This window comes from Ambystoma mexicanum, chromosome 5q (assembly GCF_040938575.1).
Source record: "Ambystoma mexicanum isolate Mex_15411 chromosome 5q, UKY_AmexF1_1, whole genome shotgun sequence".
Taxonomy (NCBI): Eukaryota; Metazoa; Chordata; class Amphibia; order Caudata; family Ambystomatidae; genus Ambystoma; species Ambystoma mexicanum.
The window spans coordinates 213,762,348-213,787,863 of NC_090933.1; the positions used below are offsets into that span (position 1 = coordinate 213,762,348).

At 45.1% G+C, this 25,516-nt stretch overlaps 1 protein-coding gene across 5 annotated transcripts in view; it reads left to right on the forward strand.

Moving 5' to 3' along the window:
* LOC138497336 (beta-Ala-His dipeptidase-like) overlaps window positions 1–25,516 on the forward strand; it is a 596,337-nt gene that overhangs the window by 410,117 nt on the left and 160,704 nt on the right. For 4 of the 5 annotated variants that reach the window (XM_069620732.1, XM_069620729.1, XM_069620731.1 and 1 more), the window contains exons 7-8: window positions 10,735–10,819; window positions 13,408–13,568. The exons of the other annotated variant lie outside the window; for it this stretch is intronic. In XM_069620732.1, the coding sequence (XP_069476833.1) occupies window positions 10,735–10,819; window positions 13,408–13,568 (246 nt within the window). The remainder of the gene's footprint in view (window positions 1–10,734; window positions 10,820–13,407; window positions 13,569–25,516) is intronic. 5 annotated transcript variants of the gene reach the window in all.

Here is a 25,516-nt window from a genome sequence, read left to right on the forward strand (position 1 = left end):
GAATCTGGCGTTAAGGGTTTAACGGCGCCGCAGCCTTTTACGGCGCCGTTAACCCCTTAACGCCAGGGTTGTAATGAGACCCAATGTATTCCCCCCCAGAACCTGGAGCAAGTGAAAAGAAAGGCTGTTTTTTGTTTCCCAATTCGGAGGCACAGCCTTCTGCTTAGAAACTTGCCTTGCTTTTCCCAAGTGCAAGAAACCGTGCTTCCTTTCCTTTGAATTGCCCTTTAAGATCACTGTTATGTGGAGTAAGGGATGAGCTGGCACATAGCTGGATGCTGTTGCACTCTCTCCCACCATCCTGTCAGGGAGGGCAAATTCAATAAATCAAAGGCCTTCTTCAGAGCATCTTTTCAAAGATAATGAAAAGATTGTAATGTTAACCCCACAGAATAACTAAGTAATATTTTCTTTGGATGATTAAAAATTTAAAGGATATTAATATTCAAATAGAATGGCTGTAATTCCCCTCCTCACCCCTACCACATCCACTGATCTGTGACAAAAGCACAGGCGGCCACCTATAGAGTGCCAAAAGATTTCAGATTGACCTGCCCTCATTTACCGTTAAATTGTTTCATTTATATTTAGCAAGGTGAGAATTGCTCTCGTGTTAAACACATACTGGTTATTTTTTGTAGGCGATGGGCTGGAGAGGAGACCTGAGCCTTTGTACCAGCAGGATAAAACACGTCACACTGTAAGAAAGAGGGTGCTTTATTAGCAGCTCATGCTGAGGGCCTGACCAGAAATCTGTTGCAAAACTGATATTTCACAGTTGGCCACAGAGAGAAGATGTGACAATTGTAACCAGAAGACACATTTTTAACAAGGGCGGGGGGCATGACTTTTCCTAAACATTTTTCTTGGGAAGGCAACATTTCCTCTGAAAATCACAGCCCAGGTTCAGAATGAAAGAACAGATAAAAGACTGATGCTTGAGCAAACATCATTCACCACCTGAACAAGAGGAATCTTGGCTGAGCTGCAGTTTCCCAGCCTGGGATTAAAGGAGCTCTTGAGGCCCCAGTTCTAGAAACGCTGCTTCTTGGTCCCATTTCCTATTGGACCTACTTGCTTGCCCCTAGAGGAGAGCAGCTGCCTGCTGACTTTGCCACTCAGCCCAGAACAGGGATGGCGTCAGAACCTTTACATTTTTTCAGTTAAAATGTGCCATGTAGCTTTTGGGGCAGGTAGCAGGTGCCCCGGGTGGGAAGTCTTATGAAATAGAAACAAAACCCTTTAATGTGGGACATTAAATGTGTGCAGCATGCAGACCAGCACCTCCTTCTGGCAGTCTCTAAGAATGTTCTTGGCACCTTGTTGCCTTTTTATTTAGAATCTCCCATATTAGCATCCTGCTGCCAAAGAGCAATTAATAGCTTTTTCAGCTTTCAGTGTTTCAGCCCCCTGCTCGCTGCCTTTCCTGTGATAACATGCAGCTATTAACCCCCCACTGCATTCTTTTAACTTTATTATAATTTAAACACCCCCCTTGCACCTCTGTTTTTACCAGTTGTAAGACAAATGGGGCTCCTAAACATCATGCTGAAAATTCCCCCAGCCTTGATACATCGTTAGCTGGCCCTGCCCCAGAGCCACCTGTCAGACTGACCCAAATTCTACAGAACCCAGCTTTGCTACTTTGCTCATAAACACATGTAAAGATGCTCAGCAAATGGGTGCTTCTGCAATTTTACTGGATATTTACTACATTGACATGATGCAGGTGGTAAAATAGCCAGCTGCATCCCATCCGAGCCAACTCAGACTTTCATCCTACTAAAAGTAATCAAATGAGTGCCAATGAGTGGGGCTTAGAAACATTTGTTGATTACAAGAGTGCTACGAAGCTGCATGATTGTGTCAGGAGGCGATAAAAACAACGTAATTTCTTGAATATACATACTTTTATTTTTAATTTCGACTAAAAGTTGGCAAAGCGAAACTTGTTCAAAAGTGTGAGAAAGGCTTTTCTTTTTGATTTATTCGATACATTGAAAGGAAATGTGTTCTGAGATGTGTTCACCGTTAAGGACCTCCTTTAATTACAAAGCATGAAGCAAGTACAACATTTTCCCAAGTGTGCTTTGGCAATAAACATGCCAGAACTGACCAGGGAGATCATAGCACTGCACATTTGCAAACACCAACACCAGCTAACACAAGGCCCTAGCCACGTACACACACAAACATCCCGAGCATTGTGCATACACCAGCCCACTGCACTGCACACCCACATCGCCCCGCACTGCACATACACCCTAATCCATGGCACACCTAAACCACCTAGCACTGTGCATACACACCTGCCCACTGCACTGTGCACTCCACTGCCAGGCACAGTTCATACACACCACCACACTGCCCACCCACACTGTTCTACACTCTGTGAGGGGTCAGTACTGCGAGGCGGACAACTGCTTGTAGGTTTCTCAAGTTTAGACATTTTAGTAAAGTCAAATTTAAATAAACAATACTTGCTTGCCCTACTCTATTTGGGAATTCCCTACCTAGTCTAAAGGCTATGGGGGAAAAGGTCTAACATTGAGAACCTGCCCTCACACTAAACAACAAAACATTCAAAGATTAATAGTAAAACAATATCAAACAATAACCAATAAGTGTACACTATATAGACGACCTCCACCTGTCCTGGGTGAATCCCTTCTCCCGGAATTCAAAATCAGCGCTTCAGAAAAAATGTTCAAAGGAAAAGAAAAGTTCTTTCAACCAATGTTCACAAAGAAAGAAACGTTTTAAACCAGTGCTTGTAAGTTCCAAGGGTAAACAAAGTTCTTCAAACAAAACCACTGGTAGTATTTCTTCAGCTTTCAGTTGAAAAGATCCCATTCCAATTGCAGCTAAGACAATACCCCCAATGGTAATCCGGGATATCCTTCTTCCAAAATTATTGGACAAAGTTCAGTTAAATGGTTAATAACATCTTCTTCTGCAACTCTGCAATTGGTATTGGTTAAGACCTCTGCAGTACATTGTATAATTGCCAGGATGCTTCTCTTTGGGCTTTTGCTCTCTTCTGGACAACTGCCCTTCTGCTACTACCGTGAAGACAGTACACTGCTACTTCAACCAACTTGTAACGTAACATCCACTGACAGTTTTTATACACCTCTACAGTTCAGGTACTTCTGCTTCAACGTAAGACTTCTGGATTGTAAGGCAATTAAAGACAAGACTCTTCAACCTCTTCGGGTAGGCACAGCATTCTTCTTTCTTATGCTCCAAGAAAAATGCAGCCTCTCTGCCTTTCCTGTCTGCCATAAGTATAACCTACCTCTGCTTCAAGACCAACTCTCTTCCAACTCCAGCGGCCCTTAGCATTACAAGTTTTTTTAGTAATCTTCTTCACAAGCACCCAGCCCCCTTCCCCATCTGTGTTCACTCCTTCTTGGTTCCATTTATTACCCTTAAGCTGTATTACCACTTTTCCAGCCTCAGGTAACAATATCACACTTGTATCAGAGGACACTGGATCTTCAAAACTTTGAGACAGATGGACAGATCTAAAAGGGCTTGTTCCACTTTGAAAAGGGTTTATTTCTTGGCTCGGGGTAATGCTTGTTCTTTTATTCAGTACAACTTCTGAATTCAAAGAGTAAGTGTTTCAATTTCTACAAGGTTCAGACTTCAAAGGAAAACCAATTTTAGGTTAATGCGTCCACTACTTAATATAGATCTTCAACCTTAAAGAATTTCAAATTTTCACATTGTCACATAATATCACAGAAACAGTTTAGACCCGCTTTCGGGAAACATGACCGGCCACACGTGACTTCCCTTTGATCCTGCTTCACTTGTAACATTCAGGAAAGTTACTGCTAGTCTTCTGATAAGGGATTTCTGTAAGCGTTCCCTCTTTTAATTAGGGACACGCAACCACTCTGGTAACAGCAATTGGGTCAACAATGGAAAAAAAGACTTCTCTTCCTACATGAAGACTATTGCTCTCACTAAGAGTGTGTTTGTTACATTTCCATTGTCAGAGAAAATGCCGAATAGTTTATACCCGCTTATTAACTTACGGCAGTGACTTTCAAGCTGGCAACAGTTACCGGCAAGGCTTTCTGTGTGAATCTGGAAGCCGAGCTTCACTCACTGGCTCCAGACACACTGCAGTTGCGGGCTGCTTCACTCTCCTGACTTCTTTGACTGCTACTACTGCTTTGGGTACTCTTGAGACCCACACCCTTCTGCAGCAAAGGTGTCTGTGGTCTGGCCATGCCAGTGGGGAGTCTCCTTCATTCATCAATCACTTGAGTTGCCTTCTGCTACTGGCCTTGGGTGTCAGCACGGTCAAGGCTCTGCAATCACAGCTACTCGGCGCACATGGGGAAAACTCCACTCTTAACTCTTCTTCCTCAGTGCAGCCACATCAATGCAGGGTTGAGACCACAGGACCGTCTCAGCGATTGCAGGTGAAATCTGCTGTCTCCACGCTCTGGCGTCCTTTCTGTGATCACACTTCCAACTCCTGCTCCAGCTCCTTCCCAAGCTCCTTTCTGGCTGAAGCCTTTTATGCCTCTCAGGTTTGGCAGTTGGCTTCGGACGTGAGCCATTTGTTTCAATTGCCTGTCAATGGCTTAGGCTTACTTGCCTGACTACAACCTCTACGTGCCTCCACAACCCTCTTATTCATCTCAGTCCCTATAGGAATCTGGGACATATAGTCTACTTCATTAAAGTTAGGATTTCTTACTTCCTTAGTAGTTTTAAGGGAAGATTTAATTCCATTATCACTTTTAACAGAGGGGCTATAGGTTTCAATTCCATTAATGTAAGTCGGCTTAGAGAGGAGACCATTCTGGCTATTCCTCATAGTATACTCTTGGTATTGAGGAGGACCTTTGCTTTTAAAAACCAAAAGGATTCTATCTTTTGGTATCATAGGTTTGGGTGTTCCAACCTTGGATTTTACCACCTAAGATTTAATAGGAGGTTGAGATATATTAGACTGGCAATAATCCATAACCTCTTCTGGTACAGTGGTAAGAATCTCCTTGTTACAGGAGAAATACTGTGTCTAATCCCACGGATTCTCCCCACTTCCCTGACCCTTGTTACCACCCAGGTGATCCTCCCGCAGTACACCACCCCCTGGGTTGGGATCAGGAAGCGTCTGCCTTCCCCTAGCTACCCGGGAGGAGACTTTAGGAAGAGTTTTAGTGAGGGATCTGTAAGATTCTTCACAACTCACACCATCCACTGCACGCACTGTGTGCATGCACACTGCCCCAACACTGCTCTATACTTGCATCATTCACAGAATGCATGGGCGTACAGAGCCCCAACCTTGGTCTTCACACACTTCCTCCCATTCTGCACTCACACCATCCTCTAACTGCATGCAGTCTTACAGCCCCAAAACTGCTCTGCACGCTCTGATGCACTGTCTCCATCACTCACATACAGGCTCTTTTACTGCACACATGCTCGCACACTGCCCACAATATTGCACTGTACACACAAATTAACCTTACCAACATAAACATGTCTACAGCACTTCATTGTAGTGTACAAAGACACACTAACCCCAGCACTGTGTACACACAAAGCCCCGACACTGCACACACAAACTGCCCCAGCATTGATTGCGCAAACAGCACTGATTCAACACGGCCCAAGCACTAAACGGAAAGCACGCATCACCAGCACTGCGTGCGCACGCGCGCGCGGACATACACACACACACACACACACACACACTCTCTCTCTCTCTCTCTCTCTCTCTCTCTCTCCCCGAGTACTGCACAAACACCACTCACCTCCATCCCCAAGGCTCTGTGCTCATACCACCCTCAGAACTGCACTGTGCTCACACACACAATGTGTTCCAGCAGTGCACTCCACACATATCTCCCGGCAGCTCACTCTTCCCCAGCGCAACACATATGTTTCCCACTGCACCACACCCTGGCTGATCACATTATATACATTCACTGCCTGTTAAACTTTCAATCCCAGTACTTTTTAGCAAGCTGAAATTGAGCAAATAGGTGCCTATCCATCACAGTCACGTACACCATTGGCCCTCATTAAGAACAACGGTTACCAACACCTTTTCTGGACCGGCATACTCTTGAATCTGCCGGTAGGGGCAGTGAACTACTGACAGGCCTGACCTACCGGAGTTCAGGCCCCTAGCGGCAGATAAATCACTGGTGCCGGTGCTTCAGTGTTCCCATTCCTGTGGAGTCCGGCAATGGGAACTTACCAGTGGCGGAAACGGTAAGCCGAGGTTTCGGGTAGGCGTCATTACCACCAGCGGCGACCGGTAACTTCATAATGAGGACCCGTAATTTTTTAGTGTAGAATGAGCGACTCAGTAAGTGAGATAATAAATGATTCTAGGCGCTGATCTTCGCTGTTTTTGAGTCTAGCCAATGGGCCTCATTGCAAGTCTAGCAGCATTTTAGTGGTAAATTTGCCAAAATACTGCCAAACGGATTTACCGTTACCACCACTTGCACATTTTTGTTCATAAATTGGCAGAAGTACCTCCAGGTTTTTGCTGGAGGAAAATCCTTGACCTCCACCAACCCTGAAGCAAGGCATGGCGGTAATGCAGTGGTAACGGAGCTGCCACTGCTTTACTACTGCTTCTTCTAGCACCGCTGTACTCGTAATGAGGGTCTTCAAAAGAAGACTCAACATGCATGCATATGACAATAAAAGGGTGGGATTCAGTCGTTCGCAGAAGGATGGTAGTGATGGTTCCACAAACGACAGGAGTTAAACCCAACCATGCACATGGTGTCCCTTTTTAGTTTCTAAAGGTGCCCTGCCAAATTATGAGGTGCAGGGTATTTACTACATGCAGAATTAGTAATGATACCACACATGTCATATTCAATCTGATTATGCATTTAAATACCACACACAATACCTCCGATTTTATCTCCACCTGAAAGGTGGAGGTAAACATTGTGAAAACTCTCCAGAACTTTGTTAACGTGTTTTCCTGCAGCGAAGGGATGAGCAAGTACTTCCCATCATTCAGGAAAAAAATCTCCCCCATGAGGACATCCAAAGCAGGTGAAAAGGTAGATATCTCTGATGCAAATTAAGAAGGGGGGTCCTGGGAGTCCCTCTGCCAGACATTAGTCCTGGTTGCGAGAGACTTACCCAGAGTCTTTAGCTCACTATCTTTCACAGAGAAGAAATATCCTAAACATATCAGTCTTTGTCCTGCCCTGGGGCAGTCCAGCACCGAAATGCTAGGCAATTCTCCTCTGAACAAGAGTACCAACAGCATCCCCAGACACGTGTTTCGGTCTGGTTGGACCTCATCAGTAGGGAGGAGCTGTGCCTCTCTAAGAATAGTGAGCAAGGGGTCCACGTCTGGATTCCCCTAGTAACTTAGGGTGAGACCCAAAGTTACTTGCATATGCAAATTAAGAAGGGGGGTCCTGGGAGTCCCTCTGCCAGACATTAGTCCTGGTTGCGAGAGACTTACCCAGAGTCTTTAGCTCACTATCTTTCACAGAGAAGAAGTGTCCCAGGACCCCCCTTGTTAATTAGATATCTCTGATGCACACTTCTCACCAACTTTGACATGCAATGCACAAACGGGTCTGGATGGACTCTTTTATGCATTTAAAAAAAACATTTATGCTGTAGCAGTCTCATCAGTCCTTAAAATGAAAGGCACATTGATTTTTTTTTTTATTGAAAAAAAACGTATGAAGATCTCCATAAACACTGCACAAGGTGGTATTTCATGCAATACACATCTGGTTCAACCTCCCTGACACTTTTTTTTTTCATAATTAGGTAGCTTTCAGAAATGCCATATGCGGTAAAGGAAATGACTGCATGCACTATTTCCATCCGGAAATCCGTCCCACTTGGAATGAGACCCATATTTTGTGACAGCTGCGGAGGAGATAACCATCACATTCACTAAACAACCATATTTTACATTTTTAAGTCCTATACTGCTAGGGTATGCTTGGAAAGTCATTTAGGATACTACTATACAAAAACATAATCATAATTGCACCCTTCCACTTACATTAGGGTAAGACAATGTCGGCCCCTCCACCAGTGAACCCCAGTCAGCTGCGCGGATCACCATGTATTATTATTCATTCATCAGTGTAAATCAGGCAGCTTTTTTAATCACCGAATTCATGGTCGTCACCTGTGCTATGTAGTTAGACTTTTCAGGGGTAGAAATTGGGGGGAGCTAGGAGCTATTTAGCTGCTGCTTGTAGTCTAGAAGAGACTGGTTAGCTTGACCCCCACAGCTACCAGGAGCTAATTTTGGATCTCCCGGCCAACTGATGCTGAACAAACACCCCTGTATGAATTTCAGCTCTGTGTGTTTGGAAAATCTATAAATAAACATTAGGGCTCATCCCTAATTACATTACGGCATTTCAAGCTAAAGGGGTCATACATAATTGACAAAATGGTATGTTTACATCCTGTGCAGAAGTTAGATTTGCGGAAGGCTATGGTATCTCGTGGTCTCGGGCTAATGCTGGATACCCAGGAGCAGCTTTTAGCTCCTGCTTATCCAATCTCAATTTCGATCCCTGCTTTTTCTTGTGAGGAGATTAATGTCCAAACTCTCCCAAAACCATTTTTGGGCGCAAATAATGAGGTGCGCTACTGCATCTCATTTGCACCAAAAAAAGATGTGGCCTCTCCTCAAAGGGCATCAGAATGCGTGCATCATAGATGGGCGACTTCAAATGCCCTCTGTGTCCCCCTTTACATGTGTGTGTGCATCAGGGAGCATTTCCTCGCATTCTGAAGCACGGCCCGAATTCAGAAATGGAATGTGTTTCAAATGCCCAGAAACGGCATCCCCCCTGCACGGAAAAGGATCCACAGCATGTCATGGTCATTTCTGGCCCTTTAATGCTTTATTTAAAGCTGGACAACCTCTGCTGTCCCACTTGCATTTCTATCCTTCAAACAAGGATACACGTTTTCTTGTGGCACGTGTCACGATTTTATTTATTTGCATTTTTATAGCACTCAGGCAGCCCAGGCGCATCGAGGCGCTCTTATGTCTTAGTTGCGTATTTATAACGCAGAGATTTCTAAGTGCGGACCGGGGATCGAACCTGTGCTGCTTTGTGTCGTCTTGTTTCTAAGACGAGCATGTTGCCGCTGAGCTATCCTCCTGGGAGATAACAGGCCTTCAAGGGCCTGATGGGAGCCTGTCATACATTAGCGTCAAGAGCCTGCTCCTGACAAAAAAAGTGCGCAAGGGGGCCAGCAAACCATATTTTGCACTGCCACACAGCCCCCAACCATCCTGAAATCTGCAGGTCATCCTCTGCACACATATTTTTGTGGTAGTTCTTGAGTATCTAGCCGCCAATTTCTTTGTGCAGATTTAACACCTTTTATTTTGGATATATGAGTCATTCACCACCTAGTCGCACATTTACAAAGAGAGGATGCGGGTGACATCAGCGTCTTGTGAATATTTGATCATAAATGAGACCATGCCGTGTTATAATGTGGCACAGCCTATTTTACGTGTATGAATTGGCCTACATTGCGCCATCGCAAAGACCCAGGCAAGTACCTCAGGTCCAGTTCAGCAAACCCCTGAACCCAAAGGTGTCAAGTTTTGGAGCCTCACAAATGCCCAATACAAGTTTGGTGCTAGTGGTAAAACTTGAAAATACCACGTTTTACCACTCTGCCAAAATTCAAGTTCGGTTTCGGGAAACTGTGCCTGGTTTTGTGTGAAGGTGATTTGCCTCCACACAGAAACCCTTTACAGATGCGATACTGCTGCACGTGGTAACATGACATTCCCCTGTGTAGTTCATTGGCACCCCACAATGGACACTAACTGAAGGGTCCGCCTTACTCTGAATCACGTGGCCTCTTCCCGGTATTCCATGCTCATCATGTGCAGTAGTGGAATATGTGTCTGGCAGTATTCCCGGAGATAATATTCCCAACCCTGTATGTCTGCCCGAAGAGTAGGACACATGAACTGCATAAAAAAAGGAAGACGAAAGACGGATTCTTTTTGTGGCTAGGACTCTTAAGTGGCTCAAATTTCTCCATGATAAACAGACTGGCTCTACTTCACACGGGTACCAAATAAATCAGTTCCTCAAAATTGCCCTGGTGATCTAAGATGGCTTGCCATGTGTTCTTGTAAACAGTACTTCTTGCCATGCACCGACAAGTAAACAGGCCACGACCCGCCCTTTGCAGGCTAATTTGCCACCTCCTCCGATGGCCTTGAATCGTCTACTATTTGACCATGGGCATCATTTTAGGAGGGGACAACGGTGTTTGTACACCCCCCCAACTTTCGTCGCGCACCATTTTGCCCCCATTTTCTTTAGTAGGGGTGCCTTCGTTCATTTAGATATCATGTCTCCTCCAACATTTTCAGCAAAGTTACTCCACTGTACTTGACCTTTAGGATGCATTCCATCTGCTTCCCCAGCTCACTTTGAGGTCATACCAATGATGTATCGAGCGCTGCATAAATGCCAAATAACATAACATAACTTGCGCTGTCAATGTCCGATTGATCTTTTATGGCCACTGGTTACTTGCTAACTCAGGGCTTCCTCAGGGGCCACCCATGTTTTGATCCCTACCTTACAGTTCCACCAGCAGGCAAGGGCCAAAGGTTGTTCCTTGAGTTGCATGTATTGGTTCATGTTGGTATAGTGTGTTGTGAAAGGGTAGTCAGCGTTGTGTAATCTGTGTGTTTCTTTGCAGGTGGAAGGCGCAAAGAAAGATCTCCATTCCGGAACCTTTGGCGGCATTACACATGAAGCAATGACCGACTTGGTAGCCTTGCTTGGTAATTTACAAATTATGCTACCAGAGGTGTTTTTCCTATTCTTTGCCACTAGCTGCCACCAAGAATGTTTCGCAGAGGAACACGCCTCGACCTACTAGCTGCTAACCTGAAATAGCGAACCTACCAGTTCACTCCCCGGATATGTAGGTCCAACCTTTGAAGTTTCAGAATGTGTTTTCCATACTGTGGGCCTCATTACTATTTCGGCAGTGAGTGGAAAACATGACGGTTACGGAATCACCACCACGTTTACCCATCTGTCGAATTAAACTTTCTTGAAAATGAGCGCTAATTCCACCAACTAATATGAGGAAGTTCAAGGCCAAACCATTTTGGTAATTCCACTGGCAGAATTACCACTTAGTAATTACTCCCATTTTCCAGCGGAATGGTACTTCCACCCGAAATTTGAAGATTTACCATCCGGGGTTGCTCTTCGAAGCTGTTTCCACTTGGCAGAATTACGGTTACCGCTGATGGTTTGTGCATGCACCCCTCGGCTTGTACTATGGCAGTAATTCCACTGGACACCACAGTCGTAACGGTAATTTCGTCTGGTGGAATTAGCACCAAATTTACTGCCCAAGTAATGAGGGCCTGTGTGTTTTCAGTAGATGCAGGATAATAGTTTAGCATTAGTGCACAGTGGTTTACAAATGGTTCTTCAGTGAAAGAGTTACTAAATCATTAGGAGAATCTATCTAATTGGGTAATTATGACACCAGGCAACAGTTGCATGGTGTTGCAATGGCCTGAGCAAGGAGCAAAGTACACCCTGCACTCTGTGGCCATTATCACCAATACCAGCCGCTTACTGGACAAAATTGGCCAGAGGAACCCAAAAAAGAATAAACATGTGAACGGGTATGCACAGGAGAGCATTGCTGGTGCAGAAACAAAGAAGGGACAAGTGTTAGGTGGGGCACAAGGTAGAGCAGAGGGGGCAGTAACAGAGAGGCGAGGCAGACCAGGTGCGAGCCTAGGAAATGCCAGCGAGCCAAGACTGGAGTGTAAGGTGCAGCCTGCCACGGAAAGTCACAGTGGCGAGGGACAGAACCAAGGGGTGAAGGGCAGGGAATACTTAAAATACAGCAAAGGTAGGCTTGTCCTGGCAGATAGAGCCTACGTTCCCTGTCACCTGATTGGTCCCTGAAGGATCGCACAATGCTAACATGAGGGAGTTCAAGGCCAAACCATGTTATGCCACTTGAATGATCCATTTCTTTAAAGCTGTAGTAGCTACGTCAGAATGGCCAGAGACTCCTTGGTACTCATGGACAAACTAATCTTAACTACTCCTTAATCCAGGAGATCTGCACCTCTGCCAATTTATATGAAAGTAAGAAATAACAAAGTAGGTATAGGATATATGCATACTCAAAAACGTACTTAACCAAACAACATGACAATACAATTTTTGAAAAAACGGAAACAACATGCATATTCAAGTTGGACAGGTGGTTATTGGCAACCATGGTGAACTTCAAACTATCTCTGATCAAATTGTTTGCAATTAGCACAAACGTGTGAGATGCAATGCCACATCAAGGCTATTAACAATGATGTGGCATTGCAGCTCACCCGTTTATGCCAATTGTAACCATTTTTTACTTTGTGAAATGGCCAACATTTTTAACTCTCTCTGACACTTCTCCGTTTTCAGGAGGGTCCGGTGGAGTCTAATGGCTGAGATTTCATCACTAGATCGCCATTGGTTCCATCTTCCACTTGCCTCGCTGTTCCATGACTATGCTGCGCAGTTGACAGATGGAATCCCATTACCCATTTCTTCTTGGTGGTGGGGGCATCCCGGCTCTCCTTCACAGCATCACAAAGGGAGCCTTCATGCTTTGACTGCCGCCGCCGGCCCCAGCCCCTTCTCCCAGCTCGGTTTCCATCTTCAAGTCCGAATTGGACACAAAGGTCTCTAATTCAAGTTTCATAGCGTTCATAATTTCCTTTTCTCAGTGAAGGCAAAGGCATGTTTTATGTAGCACAATGGTGGGAATATATGTCTTCTGTGTCTCACTTTATTGCACATCACTCTTCTGCTGGTATGGCAGATTTGAACTAATTTCATGTCTATATAGTCTTATGTTCCCACGTTAACCCATTTACATTTCCACACATCTACATATCTCTTTGGAGATTAACGCATTTTTTCTTGACCTCACTGGTCCTTACGCTCAAGTAGAAGGTCCTGAAATCCTCTACGATCAATAAGATATCATATTGGACCTTTCTTCTAGACGGACTGGCTTAACCCTGGCACGCAGACGGTGGGCTGCAGGGATTCGATCAAGGCCAGCGTTAGGCATGTCAGGTGGTTCACAGAGGTTGTCAGAGCAGTGGACACCGGGCAGCTCACCCTAGCACCAACCACCTTCTTGCTCTCTACAGTCAGCCATATGCTCCTCTAGAGAACAGACTAAAAGCGGAATCCCCTGCGTGGTAACCCTCCGCACAACGTCAGCGGACACTTCGAGACCGCGTTGTCCCTGCACTTTTGAATGATCGCATTCCTGCTGTACACCTGTGTCACGATTGTGCCCACTGGATCGCTGACACTATCCTCTTTGCTTCTTTAGCTAAGTTGGTGGATCCCTCTGGCCGGATTCTGATTCCGGGTATCTATGACGACGTTGCCCCCCTGACTGAAGAAGAGAAGAAGCTCTACGAAAACATAGAGTTTGATCTGGAAGAACATAAGAACGCTACTGGTGTCACCAAATTCCGACAAGCCACAAAGGTAAGATTGGCAAGTTCCCCTTACTCAGACTCTAGCGCAGGTTTTTAGTTAATTCACAAAATGCCAGTTTTAAACATAGATTTGAGATAACGCTCACAGGGTAACATTATTAGAATGGCTGGAACAGTAAAAACAAGTGGCATTTTAAATGTCATTTACTTTTAAAACATCTCCCGAGTGATGATGTGCGATAGTATGGGATATTTATTATGTAGCGTGCATAGGAAGTACCACATTGGGTAGACATGGGTTATTAACCCCATGTCACTCATGCTAGCAATGTACCCGGAGCTGTAAGTATCCCATGTTTACATGTGGTATTTTAAAAATAGGAGTTATTTCAAATAGTGCAATGCACCCTACTCAAATCGAGGACCAGTGTTTCATACTCTCCGCTGTGTAGTGTACTACATTCATTAATCTAAAAATGTACTTTCCATGGTCATTAGTTGAAAGTATGATGATCTGGGGGTTGTTACAATGGTATGCTTACTTGGAAAACGGCCATTTTGAAAATAAGCAAGAACTAAGCTTGAAAACGGAACCTTGTCCTTTAGAAAAAGCTTGTGATATGAACTATGGACACATCCAATTCTTGTGCAAATTAAAACGGCCACATACGTGTTTTGATCAATCATTCGCCATTGGAACACCTTATTCTATTTTTGTTTACTTACTCAAGTCCCGGGTGTGAGCAACTACTGGGGACCCCTTGCATTGGTTAGCTATGTGCTGTCCATTAAGGAGCCATTCAAAAGTATCCGCACAGGGTAAGGTCTAACAGAATCTTTTTTTTTTTTTATTGGTGGGCAGCAAAATCGGGAATATAGCCTACTTATCCAATGATTGAACGGGCGAGTGCGTGAAAAATGCACAAGGCATGGCCGTCATCATCCAAAATAGACAGTCTTGCAAGGGGGGGTATGGGTTAGGCTCCATATTGCTTTAAAGAACGGTCGACTCATAATAGGGAGACGTCCAGCTTCTAAACCACTACCCAGCAGTCTCCAAATTGAGGTTCAAGCGGACTCAACATGGACGCATCCCCTCAGAGCCCTGACCTCCAGCACTCAAAAGCACTTCATCAATTTCTGAGCACATGGCCACACCCCTGCTGGCTATGGTATTGTTGAAAAGAGGTTTATCGGTGTTAGTTTTCAGTGGTCAAGACGGGAACATGGGCCCCCGGGCAGAGATGGGTTGTTTGCCCAATAATGTGCACTGTATGTTTTTGGAAGGTAATGCCCGTCCATGGCGGGAGAAACCCTGCTGCAGAGAACCTCTCACCTTTGGAACATTCCCTAAAGAGAGATCCAACCAGAAGTATCTGAAAACACTGATTTTAAATTGAGGTAGTCTGAGCCGTACCACATGCTACGAATAGTACTTTCCATCTGGAACTATATCTTCAGCTGTGGTGAGTAGACACTAGGGAGTTCCCAAACAGGCATGATATGGGCTCACCATCTTAGTCCTGTGAGCAAACTGGGCACATATGAGGAGTTGTAGAACTATGTATGAACAACCGTTTATTTGGAAATCTGTTTATTGGCATTTAAAGGATAGTTCCGGGACTTTTTTTTTATTGTCCCTACGGGTCGGCCATGTGTTTGTAAGCATAAATCGGTAGATCGTAGGAAACTTTCCTATGGACTTTACCCGACTTTTCGCCCATTATCGCACTCGAAATCAGCCTCCATTTTGTGATAATCCTATCATTCCGCCGCATCGACCTGGCTCACCTGCCTTTGCGGCACTAAATCAAATCCCCCGCCCCTGAGCCTGACATCAGCAGACGCGTACTGCCCATTTCAAGCACGTCTCGTGTCAACAATCGCTGCGCCTCAGCTATTGACGTGTTGCCATGGAAATGGCAGGACGCCTCTTTCCCCAATAAGTATAAACAGACCGTTTCACAACATACAGCAGCAGATTTTCGATTCCATTCCTCTCTCTGTGTTACTTTGAGTATTCTGTGACTCGTTTCAGTGCTCTGGTCAGCTACCTTCGCCGCTTGTAGCCCGTGTGAACACCTGTACCATCTCTGTAAATTATTTTACTATCTTTACCGCACAATGGCCACAATAATGCCGTATATGTACGAGCCCGAGTACACCGAGGAGGAACTACTGGAAAGGCAAGCACGCGAAAACGATGGGGATTCGGACGGCAGTTGGGAGGACCAGTCAACGGATGAAGAGCCTGGACCATGTCGCATGGACGGCGTCTCCACCTGGTGCACGTGCAATCGGTGCGAGCTAATGCCAACTGAGGAGGAGAACTGCTGCTGCCGTGAAAATTCCGGGTGCTTGGCCTACATTTCGGAAAGCGAGCAAAGTCTGCAGGAAGGCGAGCAAAGTCCGCAATGCATCACCGAGCTGCCAGAGTTCAGGGAAGCCTGCCTCTCACGGACAGTGTTGAGGATGATGATGGTGCTTATGCACGAACTTCGTGGCACTGTTCGTCCGCGTAATCCGAGTAACGAGTAAGTATACTCTGTTTGTGATGTCAGTGATGCCACCACTATTTCATGGTCGTCTCCCACATATAAAATTACATTTACATATCATTCGAACGCATGTAAATTGGTTCCATATAGTGCATTTTCTAGATATAATTTTTTTCTAAGAAAAATGACATGTGTTACCTGAATCGACATTGATAAGAAAGTTTGGTCAGTTTAATACAGTTTGCATCTTTTTTTTTCACAGGTGGTACAGGCTGGTGGCCTATCGTTGCTTCACTTGGTGGCTTCACGGGAGGCTCGGACACCGCGTTCGGAGAGTAATACCTGCCTGTGCGGTACTTGCCATTAGACAACATTTCCCCAGTGACAGTGGACAATACCGCGGATTTTCCCTCGATGTGCTGCAACCTCAACTTTACAATGTGTAATGTTTATTATTTATGTTTAACTAAAATCTAAAATAAAGCCCAACATATATTTTAACAATGGTTGTTTTGATTTTTTAAATGAATCTAGTGTGTCTCCGTTGAATAGCCTTCCATGCCTTGTCTTGTCACACCACATGTCTCCGGCCAGCATCCTCCCTCACGCTGGCCGCACACCTTCAATCCACATAACCGTTGAACCCATATATGCAGCAGTCATACATATATTATTTTGTGGGTTGGCATCAAGCGTTGGCAATAAAAAGCTGTTGGATTTTATTGATTCAAAACATGGTTATAGGTAAATAATAAATATGGTTGATCATAATAAATCCTCTTTTTGGGCACCGGGTACAGAGATGACCCCCATATATTCTCCTGGGAGGGTGAGGTATTTATAAACTCACCCCCCTGCCTTCCATGTAGTAGATCCTGCAGCCATCCTCTTACATTCAGTTAGATGGCCTCTCCTTGGTGAGGCCCTGCGGCAAACGGGTCTTGTCTGCACGACCACCGCCCCGATCCACCCCCCCGCCCTATCAAAGGCAGTTCGCACCGGGGTACTTGTGCTGGCAAGTGGAGCTGTCAGGGAGCGATAAAGGCCAAGAGGTGCCAAAGACCATGTACACTTCAAAGTGGTCTATAGAGCATGGGTTGTTGTTCCCATGTCTACCTCCAGACCCCGTGTCTCCTGCCAAGCATCCCCCTCACGATGGACGCCCCCCTGCAATCCACATAAGTGTGTCTCCATTCACAAGTCTTCCTGTGTCTTGTCTGCACGACCACCGCCCCGATCCACCCCCCGCCCTATCAAAGGCAGTTCGCACCGGGGTACTTGCGCTGCTGGCAAGTGGAGCTGTCAGGGAGCGATAAAGGCCAAGAGGTGCCAAAGACCATGTACACTTCAAAGTGGTCTATAGAGCATGGGTTGTTGTTCCCATGTCTACCTCCAGACCCCGTGTCTCCTGCCAAGCATCCCCCTCACGATGGACGCCCCCCTGCAATCCACATAAGTGTGTCTCCATTCACAAGTCTTCCTGTGTCTTGTCTGCACGACCACCGCCCCGATCCACCCCCCGCCCTATCAAAGGCAGTTCGCACCGGGGTACTTGCGCTGCTGGCAAGTGGAGCTGTCAGGGAGCGATAAAGGCCAAGAGGTGCCAAAGACCATGTACACTTCAAAGTGGTCTATAGAGCATGGGTTGTTGTTCCCATGTCTACCTCCAGACCCCGTGTCTCCTGCCAAGCATCCCCCCTCACGCTGGACGGCCCCCTGCAATCCACATAAGTGTGTCTCCATTCACGAGTCTTCCTGTGTCTTGTCTGCACGACCACCGCCCCAATCCACCCCCCGCCCTATCAAAGGCAGTTCGCACCGGGGTACTTGTGCTGGCAAGTGGAGCTGTCAGGGAGCGATAAAGGCCAAGAGGTGCCAAAGACCATGTACACTTCAAAGTGGTCTATAGAGCATGGGTTGTTGTTCCCATGTCTACCTCCAGACCCCGTGTCTCCTGCCAAGCATCCCCCCTCACGCTGGACGGCCCCCTGCAATCCACATAAGTGTGTCTCCATTCACGAGTCTTCCTGTGTCTTGTCTGCACGACCACCGCCCCAATCCACCCCCCGCCCTATCAAAGGCAGTTCGCACCGGGGTACTTGCGCTGCTGGCAAGTGGAGCTGTCAGGGAGCGATAAAGGCCAAGAGGTGCCAAAGACCATGTACACTTCAAAGTGGTCTATAGAGCATGGGTTTGTTGTTCCCATGTCTACCTCCAGACCCCGTGTCTCCTGCCAAGCATCCCCCCTCACGCTGGACGGCCCCCTGCAGACCGCATAATGCCACGACATATACACGTCATTCATTCACAAACACACCCCTGTTTCGAATTCTTTATAACCCACTTCATATTTCTAATGAGAACTTCTTTGCGCTTTGCTAGTCAACCCGTGAAGGTGCTGGTTATCTGCTCTTCGTCTCTGTGAACTTCCGTGACCACTTTGAGCAAACTCGTCAGTTTGCAACCTGTGAACTGCTCCCTGTTCTACGACAAGAAACTACTCTGATCCCTGCATCTAACTGTTTGTTCGTCAAGGTAAGTCCATGTACCATAATCATTTTGCGTCCAATTTTTTAATTTATATCTATTTGCTAGTAGTCATCAAATTGCATCCATGTTTTCTTTTCGTTCACGACAGTACATGCAAGGAACTAGTCACATGTTCTGAGTTTAGTCAAATGACTTTTTCTATTTTTTGAAAGTTATTGAAATACTTATCCGCATGTGAATAACGTGTATAGTTCCAAGAACCAAAACGGACCTTGCATTGAACCTTTTATGTGTCATTTAATGTTTTAACACATTGGTATTCATAGAGAATTGTTGATCTTTACTTTTCAGAACTTTCCATAATGCCTGCCTGTTCCATTGGCGGTTGCCCTTCGAAGACCCATAACAAATCTGAAGATACTATAATGCATGTTTTCCCTAAGACAATAGATCAGATAAGAGAATGGGTCCGATATTGCGGATATCCAGCCTCTGAGCTAGTAAGTAGAGTCCTTGAAGTCTTTGCGGACAAGAGGGGTGATCGATACCGCATCTGCAGCAGGCACTTTAGCCCAGACATGTACTCCACATCATTGCTAATAAAGAAGAAAACACCGCGAGCGAGGCGAAAATTGCTCTCAACCGTTATTCCCACTCTATTCGTCCACATCCCTCCACTGGTGAGTCAAGTTTACGTATTTGTCTCTCGGCCTTGCGGTAGTGTGTAGCATTAGCTAACAATAATTTCCCCATTTATGTATCCACTCAATATGAAGGCGGAAGATTCTCCATCCGTGTCGTTATTGCAGTCATCAGCCACTTCAAGCGCCTATCGGGTAATCTTACTTAGCTATTCTGACACTGACTTGTTTTAGGCATGTAAATCAATAGTTTTAATTGATCGTGTAATTATTTTACCTAATGGTACACCACAGTACTCGTCCTCTAGTCTTTGTTTTCAGTTATAATTATTGTTATCCAAAATAATGCAAGTACTGTCTTTCAGGGAGATGCTGAGGAGTCCAACGTATTGACGACAACCGTTGATGTCACTCAGATGCTCGAGGTACGTTTCCGGACAGTTCCATCGATGGAGATCATCAGATCTTGCATTCTTGTAGCGTGATTGTTACACACAATGTTTCTTTCGTTTTTAGCCATTGGTATGTCCTTCTGTCGTCGCCCTCCTATGTGTCTTCTTTTTTCAATATTGTGTTCATTACTAATGAAAGTCCTATGTTTCAGGGAGTCGATGGAGCATTAGTCCAAGAAGAAGGGGGAGCATGCAGTTACGGGTCGGCGCAACAGCTTGCAGAAGTGTGCACCGCAGTTACAGCGTCCCTTGATGTTCTTATGCATTTCGAGGTATGGATACTGACAGATCAATCATGCGAGATCAAATGACGTGATTACATCCGCTATACTTCCTTCTTTATTAACGCAAGTACTATGTTTCAGGGAGCTGACGGAGCTTCTTCAACAAGAACATCACCCCTAGTAGTTGATGCAGATCTCTGGGTGGTGACACTTCCAACGATGGAGCAAATTGAATCATATTTAGATATCCATTATTTATTTTAGACAACTGATCATTTGTGCAGGTCTATTTAGATGAGCCGTTGACGCCTGCAGAAAGTTTATGTTCTTTTAAACAAAATAGAAAACCATACTAATGCAATTACTGTGTTTCAGGGAGTTGCTGAAGCGTCATCTTCAATAATATCATCAATGGAAGTCTATGCGGAGCCCGAGGTATGGATCTTGACAGTTCAATCTAACTAGATCAACAATGCGTGAACTATTGTCGTTTGAATGTTCTACACAATGCGTTCATTCGTGTTTTGCTATTGAGATGTACGTATGGGTATTGGTCCCCAAGTACATTTTGTGTTTTCAATATTATTATACATACTAATGAAAGTTCTATGTTTCAGGGAGTCGATGGAGCCTCAGTGAGTGATGGATGTGCTTATCATGAAAATATAGTCGTTGCAGCGCGAGAGGAAGTGGAGACATGCACACACGAGTCGGAGCAACAGCGTCCAGATGTTGAAGTTCGAGGAAAGAAAGTTTCAAAGAAAAGAAAGCAAAAGAAGGTTAGTGTCCTGTTCACTATATTATGTTGTCTTTCACTGTCAATAGTTCAATACTGTAAGTTGTGTTTAAACTGAACATCCCTTTTCTAATCTGTCCTCTAGTTGCGAGTGGGTGTAAGAACTAGATCTACACAGACAGTGAAGCGAACGAGAGATGTTGCTTGTCAAACCTTTTGGCAGGGACTTGAGACTGGAGATGCATCGTGCCAATGGGAAGAATATGAAGTGATTGACAACGGAGCTATACCACCACCAGCCATTGATAGTGAATGTCCTCCTGGTAGTTTGGATGCAGTCGGAGATCAATTCACAGAATCCACACCCGCAAAAAATAAGAGCGCGCGAAAGTTGAAGACATTGTTTTTTTCTCCCATCTCCGGACAAGGAACAGATGTTGCAATGGAAGAGAATGAAGTGGACGACAATGAAACACCATCAATATCACTCAGCATAGCGGAAGACGATATCAGAGATTGTACCTTTCATGCGAGTGACATGTCCTCAACGTTACAGGCCGAACCAGCTGGGATGCAGAGTGACAGTATAAGGAAAGAGGCCAAATTCATTGTATTCGATAGCTGTTTGATGGATATTATTATGATGATGAAATGTGGGCATTGAGTTGGTGGGGAAGTATGTGGGGAGCCATTGATTAATGTGACTCGTGCAATTCGAGGCACTAACCTTAAAATACATGCCACCTGTACACAATATCATCCGTTCGCATGGTCTGCACAACCCATGCTGGGGCAACTGCCAGCAGGCAATCTACTTTGTGCAGCGGCCGCACTTTTTAGTGGTTCAAGTTTTAAAAAGTTACAGTATTTCTTTCAGTTTGTGGGAATCCATTTCATTGCGAAAAGTCAGTTCTACAAATACCAAACCGATTATCTATTTCCAGCCATCAGCGAAGCTTGGAGAATGGAAAAAATGTCAATGGAAAGTACATTCGCGGGCAAACGCTTCAGGCTAGCCGGTGATGGACAGTGCGACAGCCCAGGATTTTCAGCCAAGTACTGCACCTACCACTTTCAGGACATGGAAAGTAAGAAAATTGTGAGTTCGGTGGTCGTGCAGGTGTCACAAAGTACATCCTCAGTGGCCATGGAGAAAGTTGGCTTTGTAGCATCATTGCAAGAACTACAATCGCGGGGAATGGTGATCGACCTGATAGCCACGGACAGACACGTTTCAATTGCCAAGACAATGAGAGAAGAGTACAAAAATATAAATCACCAATTTGACGTATGGCATCTTGCAAAAACAATCAATAAAAAATTGTCGGCTGCAGGAAAAAAAAAAGATATGCAAGGTATTTCACAGTGGTCCAAGTCAATCAGCAACCATCTTTGGTGGAGCTCAAAAACATGTGAAGGGTCGTTGGAAATTCTACTGGAAAAATGGCGGTCAGTAATGTTGCACTGTAGCAACGTACATCGATGGTCGACAAATGAGCATTTCCACAAATGTGAACATGGCCATTTGTCCACAGAGGAGGCACGGAAGAAGAAGTGGTTGATTCCTTCATCACCCACTCACAAGGCCATTGAAAAGATTGTATTTGATAAAACTATAACAAGAGATTTGAGGGGACTCACGGAATTCTGCCACACAGGAGATTTGGAGGTGTTCCACAATATGTGCCTAAAGTACAGGCCCAAAAGATTGCATTTAGCGGTCTTGGCACATAACCATAATGTTGGCCGTCAACAAAGTAGGACGACCGGAACTTTAGGGACGCTTCGCTACAATAAGGCCTTCACTAAAAGAAGTAAACAATGGGTGATCAAACCAGTGTTTGAGGATATGCAATATGAGTTTATTGAGAGACTTATCGTAGATGTCCTCGATAGGCACATACATGGAGTGGTGAACGAACCTATGCAGGGGACAACTGCATTGCCACCCAACATTGCCTCTGTTCCATGTCCACCTAAAGCAGAGCTCATTGAGAAATACACATCACGGTTTAAATGATTGTAATTTGATTGTCTGTTCTCTCGAGTCTCCTCATGTTGCAGGCCCATTGCAATTAAACCAAACAGTAATATAAATCATTTTTACAAAAATTATAGAATGTTTCCGTATTACAAACACATGGCCGACCCATAGGGACAATAAAAAAAAAGGCACGCAGACAAGATGCCCTTACACTAACTGCAGCTAACTAGAAATTTGTGCTCGCTCAAAGTGAAGGTCAGCTGCTTTGATGTTTTGCTCGGGTGGCGGAACGGCCCATGACCCAATATAAGGTTCTATTGTGATTTGACCTTGACAGGCCGGGACCATCCTGAAAGACTAAGAAAAGATAATGAATAAAATTTCAGAAACGAAACGATGAGCCACGTTCATTAGAAGAAGTAACGTCGGCAAAGAAGGAGTGGTGTTTCGGGTCTGCCCTACACAGAGACACAATGGAAAATGCAAATATAATGTAAGTAACTTTTGATGAGTTTATACCGCAATTTCATTACTATACAGTGGCTTTAAAGACGGGTTCAGTTGTACTTGTTCGTTCTATGTGGCATATTGTTTTCTACCGCGCACTATCTTGAGGAGAAACATCTGCTTTTACTGAAGCACCTCAAAACCTTCCTCTTTGCTTCTGCTTTCTCTCTCCCTCTCCCCTGCTACAACTGGTCCACTGTCTGCGACCTCGGTCCTGGGCCCTTCCACTCTCCACCTGCACTGCCTCCCTGTCAACCCCTGCACTGGGGGACTGTCTCAGTATCCTACAGCCCCCCCTTCCCAGCACTTGTTCTGCACTTACCTTGCACTTGCCACCAGCTGGCCCTATTTATTTATTATTTTATGCTACTTACCTTGTACTCCACTCCCCCCCCTCCCTGCCTCGCCACGCCTTTAAACACTTGTGTACACCCAGTAGCGCTGTCCTCGCTATGATTTTAATAAGGATCTGATGGTGAGACTAATTTCATTTTTTATGTTTTTAGGTACATCATTCACTACTGTCTGTGTCACGAGTACCAGACACCGGCGGACGGCTTCTACAGCCGCCAGTTGCTTCTCCGCGTGAACAACGTTACCACCCTGACCATTTTATGGGACGATCGCCAAGTACAAGTATGCCCTTACGCGGTACTAACGGTTAGATGCAACATACCTACCGTTGTGGTGGCCTAGTGCCTCGTTGTTGGAACAGCCATGCGATTATCAGTGCGACCGAAGAGCTTATTTTTATCGTAAACCAACACCCTGTGTACTGCACACGAACATCGCTTCCCTCAAGACGAACTAATTTGGATCGAGAGCAAAGAAAAATGCAAATCGCTGAATATTCTCTAAACATTTGATGTCCAATAAACGTACTTTGCCAAATGTACAATCTTGCCGTTTGCTTTTAAACCACGGTTTCACATTCCGAATTGTGGTGCTGTATTGTGAGATGCTCTAAGACCCTGTGTACAGCAAAGGACCATCGCGTTCCTCAATACGAACTTTTTGGAACATGAGCAAATAAAAATGCAAATCGCTGAATATTCTCTAAACATTTGATGTCAAATAAATGTACTTTACCACATTTACAATCTTGCGGTTTGATTTCAAAGTACAGTTTCATATTCCGAATTGTGGTGCGCTGTATTGTGAGCTGATCTGTGTTGATTTCCGGGGTCTGTGTGGAGTCGCGTAGAAGACGCCTGGGCGCGTTTGCCTACGCAGCTCAGTCACGTCACGGATAGAGGCGGGGAATATGAATGTTTTGATAAAGTCTGTTTCAGGGGCGGGGGATTTGATTTAGTGCCGCAAAGGCAGGTGAGCCAGGTCGATGCGGCGGAATGATAGGATTATCACAAAATGGAGGCTGATTTCGAGTGCGATAATGGGCGAAAAGTCGGGTAAGGTCCATAGGAAAGTTTCCTACGATCTACCGATTTATGCTTACAAACACATGGCCGACCCGTAGGGACAATAAAAAAAAAGTCCCGGAACTATCCTTTAAACACATAGATAGAAATGCAAACGATACAATTCGTACTGTAAGTCAGACAGTTATTACATAGCATAAAGGCCATTTCTAGCAAACAGAAACTCAAAAATGTTAATCAAACAAAACAAAAACAAAAAACAGAGCTAAGCATCACAAACTAACCATACGGTGCTAGGGGAATAGGGTAGTCCCTTTTCAGAGGGGCTCAGACGACATTAGGCCAGTGGAGAGTCAATGAACTAGCCGAATAAACAAGAAGGCTCAATTTATGCAGAACACAAATTCACCTGGACAGCACTTGGGTGTGTCCTATCTAATCTGTAAAGGCCTGATTCAACAGTCATGGTGGGTTGTCATGCTAATGTTAATTTTAAAGGAAGTTCGTACCGCACACTATAACCACCAGAGTGGTCCACTGGTGCTCTGGCGGATCTGAAAGACAAAATAGTTAGTGTTAGTAGGACAAAGTTTGGAGAGGAGCAAGGGAGCTGTGATGTACTGTTGACAGCTTCAGTTCGGTTAACAATGTTCGCTGAGCTTTTTTGTGTGGTATCCGGTCTTAGTCCGTCGTGTGCTGTTGTGTGAGGGTCTGTGTAGTGTGTTTGTTACGGTTTGGTGAAGTGCGTGCCGGTTGCTGCGGTTTAAGTGGTGAGGCTGTGTTAAGTTAGTGTGTGAGAGGTGTGTGAGTAGTGGTGGGGTTTTGAAAAGTTTTCTGGGGTTGGTTAGTAGGCTTGTAGTTCTGAGAGAGGCACACTCTCTGATAAGGCTGCCTCTCTTCTCTCTGTCATTATGTTATCTAGTCTTTGCATTTCTATCTTTGTATTTGGCGAACCCCTACATCTGAGTTAGTGGTTGGTGCGAACTAGTCCTTTTGGATCGATCTACTTGCGACCTACGCCCGTCCCCAACGCCTTGTCTGAGTGGGTAAGGTTGGTGGTTTTGCCTTTGTGTTAGGGATGTTTGT